The following is a 4,521-nucleotide window of genomic DNA, read 5'->3' as shown; positions in this document are numbered from 1 at the left end:
GAGCGGGCTGCGCCCGGGTCCCGCCGTGCCCACGAAGGACCACGACGCCATCAAGCTGTTCGTGGGGCAGATCCCGCGGGGCCTGGACGAGCAGGACCTCAAGCCGCTCTTCGAGGAGTTCGGCCGCATCTACGAGCTGACGGTGCTGAAGGACCGGCTCACCGGCCTCCACAAAGGTGCGCGGGGTCAGCCCAGCCCAGCCCGGCCCGGCCCGGCCTCCACCGGCCCCCACCACCGAGCCCCACGCCCAGAACCTTCTCTGTGCTAACCACGCTGCCCCTCGGCTCCCCCCGCCCGCCCCCAGCCCCGCGCCCCAGCCCTTCGCGGGCCTCGCCATCTGCTCTCCCACCGCGCACCCCAACCCTCGCGTCTGTGAACTTTCCACCTCCTCGCTCGAACCCTGAACCACGCATTCCCAGAGCCTTCTATCTGGAACTACCCCCACTCAGGCCTAGCCTCTTGTGCACACCTCCAGTTTGCACCCCATCTTCTGGCCTCCAACTTCAGTCCACCCCCTAACCCACCCAGAACCTTCCTTTGACTCAGCCGGCTTGCCTCGAAACCCTCTCAGACCCCCCAAACTCTGCTCAGCTTCAGGACCCAGACCTCATTCACAAAAATCCTCTTCGATCCACATTCCCCCCACCCCATGTTTGATGGGAACCCCCAACTCTACCCTTTTACCAGCCTTACAACCTTGGCTAGCTCTTCCTATCTGAGTCTGGAACCCCAGCCTCAGCCTAGAACTTCCACCTCCCTATGGCCCTTTTACCTTAGTTTCCCCCTCTGCCGAATCCACTTCTCTTATAATTCTCCCTCCCCAGCCTTTGACTCCTACCCCAAGGACCCTGAAGGCCTCTGACTTTCCTTCCCTTACAGAATGGGTCCCAGCTGATGGTGTTGGGGGTGGGCGGGATTTTTCTCACTGCCCTTGCTGGACAGTGAGAGGCTCCAGGGCCCTGCCCAGCCACACCTCTTTCTTTCTGTAGAGAGGGTGGAGACTTGTTTACATGCAGAAAGTCTGTCCAGGCTGGGCTGGAGTAACCATGCCGGAGTCATAGGATAGTATGAAGAGAAACACTTGTATCTTCCCCCCAAGTCACCCACTTGCCATGGTTTGGGGGGGGGGCTTGGGCAGGGAAAAGTGGCTATAACTTGCATCCACGATCTTCCTGAGAGAGAGAGGAGTGTCAGGCTTTGGGTGTCATTCCTGAGGGCTAGTATCACCTCTTCATCTGGGACAGGGCTCAGGGAAAATGCCCATAGAAGGGGCTGGGATCATCTAGATAGGGGTGTGTCTTCCATCCCTTGGGGTGGGGCCATGTCAAAGGGCCATGAAATGAACACGATCACACCATTCCAATTCCTTATCATTCCATCCAACTGTCTTTCTGTCCATCTACTTATAGTAACTTTTTGTATGTTCTAGACATTAATTTTTAGTGTGCGTGTAGAAAGCTAATTTTATTGGCTATCTATACAATAAAGCAAGTGTATAGAATGCTTCTAATTCTACACTTTACAAGTGAGCTGCTGTCAGTTTCTGAACCGTTCCTTCATCCATGCTTTCTCCTCAGTTTAGCTCTGATTCTTCCTAGTTTTTTTTAAAAATTATTATTATTTGTTGATCCTTCCAACCATGATTCTCTGGATCCTTCCATTCTCCTACACCCTGCCTCCACGTAGGCTCCTTTACATAGCAACAAGGTTCCTGACCCTTCCCAAAGCTCCTCCCCTCCCCACTCCCTGGTTCTGACATCAGATGACATGATTCGGTGGCAGAAGATGCAGCTGTGATGTAAGCGGCATCAGGTGTTTGGTGATTTATTCCCAAACCAACCTACACCTTCCCAAGGAACATGTTTCCTTGTAAGGGGATTGGGGGGGCCTTCAAGTCAACATACTCCACCCTCTCCCCAGAAACAGTGATGTCTAGAAGCGAGAGTGACTCATCTTCCTTCTGATGGCTGGGTACCCAGGGAGGCAGCCACGGGGCTCCGAAAACAAGCCAGATTTTGGAGTTAGAAAGTTCCAAACCTGGCTCTGACCCTGTCACCTCTTGGCCTCAGTTTCTCCCATGGAAATAATCAGGGTTTAGCCAGGAGTTCTTTTAAAGGGTCCATTTTATTTAATAACCCATTCATCTTAAGGCAGCAGCCTGATAGAAGGCACCAGAAAAAAAATGGACATTTTGCTTTTCTGTGCTGAGGTCTAAATGGAAAATGACAATAAGTTTCTAATGGCTTCCCACATACCATTTCTCTTCCTTTGGCCCTCCTTCCTAGCCTCAAGAAGCTCTTTTATTTTTTTTTGAAAATACAGATCTCACCATGTCACAACCCTACTGAAAATCCTTGAGTGCCTTTCCTATGCTCTTAGAAAAAGTTCAGACAGAGGCTCACAAGGCTTTATATGACCTGAAGCCCGCACCGGCTATTCTGCCCCATTTACCACCTCCACCCACACTAGCAGAAGGTCCATTTCCTGACACAGTAACTTCATCACCCAGTCTCTATTCATACTACTCCCTGTGCCTGAGACAGCCCCCATCCTTCCTGTCACCTGCTTCTAGAAGACTCCATATTCTTCTTGAGGACTCAGTATTTTCCTTGAGAAATCACCAGTCCTTTGGACTCAGGTGCTGTGCTCTTCATGCTTTCTTGCTTGATCTTGTTGCTTCTCTCTTCCAACTCTCATCATAATTTCCAACTAGAGGCCAGGTCCTGGTGACTCACACCTGTAATCCCAGTTACTCAAGAGGCTGAGATGTGAGAATTGGATTTTAAAGCCAGTTGGGCAGGAAAGTCTATGAGACTCTTATCTCAAATTAACCAGTAAAAAAACCAGACATAGAGCTACGACTCAGTGGTAGATGTCAGCCTTGAGCTGAAAAACTAAGGGACTGAGTCCAGACCCTGAAATTAAGTCCCAAGACTGGCACAAAATAATTCCCCAGAATAATAAGTATTCTAGGCTGGGAATATGGCTTAGTGGTAGAGTACTTGCTAGGCATGCATGAAGTCCTGGGTTTCATTCCTCAGTACCACACACACAGAAAAAGCCAGACATGGTGCTATCACTCATGTGGTAGAGTGTTAGCCTTGAGCAAAAGAAGCTCAGAGACAGTGACCAGGCCCTGAGTTCAAGCCCCATGACTGGCAAAAAAAAGAAAAAAGAAAAAGTATTCTAAAATTTCCAAGTGAACATGTGTGCTATAAGTTTTTGGGAAGGAAGATTTCTATCAGCCTACTGATTCTGAAATCTAATAAAGAGAAGGAGGAGGCCGGGCGCTGGTGGCTCATGTCTGTAATCCTAGCTACTCAGGAGGCTGAGATCTGAGAATCGAAGTTAGACACAGTTGGAAATCAGCATGAGCAGACAAATCTAGTAGATTCTGTGTGTGTGTGTGTGTGTGTGTGTGTATGTGTTGGTCATGGGGTTTGAATTCTGGGCCTGGGCGCTGTCTCTCAGCTCTTCACCTCAAGGCTAGTGCTCTACTACTTGAGACACAGTGCCACTTCCGGTATTTATGAATCGATTGCGACTTGTAGATATTTATTTATTCCTTTATTTAGTTTTGCCAATCGGTCCTGGGGTTGAACTTCAGGATCTGGGCACTGTTCCTGAGCTTCTTTTTGCTTAAGGCTAGCACTCTACCCCTTGAGCCACAGAGCCACTTCTGGCTTTTTCTGTGTATGTGGTACTGAGGAATCGAACCCAGGGCTTCATGTATGCTAGGCAAGCATTCTACCACTAAGCTACCTTCGCAGCTCACTTGCAGGTGTTTAGATGCACGGCTTCTCAATTTCCGTGTTTTGCCCTCGCCCTCCACAAGTGAGGGGCGGGTTGGGTCCCGAGCTCCCTGGCCCTCAGCAGCCCAGCTTCCTTTCTGATGATGACCTAGACCTGAACCCACAGCTCTGTGATGAAGCAGGGCCCCTGTGCATGCGGGGCGCCGAGTAAATACGGTTAATGGGAGTTCCCTCACTTCTCCCGCGAAACAAGGGGAACGTCGGGGCAGTGGGGTGCTGCTTCTCTCCAGGATCCAGGGGTGAGAAAGCAGCTGAAGACACCTGAAGGATGCGGGATGGGAGGCGCGGATGGAGGGGAGGGATCCTCATGCACGGCTCCCCCTTGCAGAAAACGCTCCCGCTCTGGGCAGTGCGCGTGAGCTGGGGTCGAGCTCGAGCTCCGCCGACAGCGCCACGCAGGTCGACGCGGCCCGAGGCGCACACGCGCGCGGGCCCGCGGCCACACCCGCACACACTCCACGCAAGCTGAGCATCCCCGGCTGCGGTTGCCATGGTGAGCCCGGAGCGCGTGAGCCCCGCCGCCCCGCCCTCGGCCCCGCCCCTGATCCCACCCCTTCGGCCGAGCGCGGACAACTCCCACTCTGATTGGCCACCGCTCCTTCATTATGCAAATCGCTTGCGTAGCCTCGGCGGCCAGCTGTCTGACGTCACCGGGCACGGGGGCGGGGGCGCGGGGCTGGGCCGGGCGAGCTCGGGCGGGAGCCCCGGG

General features: G+C 52.7%; 1 protein-coding gene across 1 annotated transcript in view; it reads left to right on the top strand.

The window, feature by feature from the left end:
* The window catches only part of Celf6 (CUGBP, Elav-like family member 6), a 22,246-nt gene that overhangs the window by 474 nt on the left and 17,251 nt on the right, over positions 1-4,521 (top strand). The window contains exon 2 of the mRNA XM_013011915.1: positions 4-176. Coding sequence (XP_012867369.1) covers positions 4-176 — 173 coding nt within the window. The remainder of the gene's footprint in view (positions 1-3; positions 177-4,521) is intronic.

This window comes from Dipodomys ordii, unplaced genomic scaffold (assembly GCF_000151885.1).
Source record: "Dipodomys ordii isolate 6190 unplaced genomic scaffold, Dord_2.0 Scaffold15, whole genome shotgun sequence".
Lineage (NCBI taxonomy): Eukaryota > Metazoa > Chordata > Mammalia > Rodentia > Heteromyidae > Dipodomys > Dipodomys ordii.
This window is presented reverse-complemented; position numbering and strand designations above follow the sequence as displayed.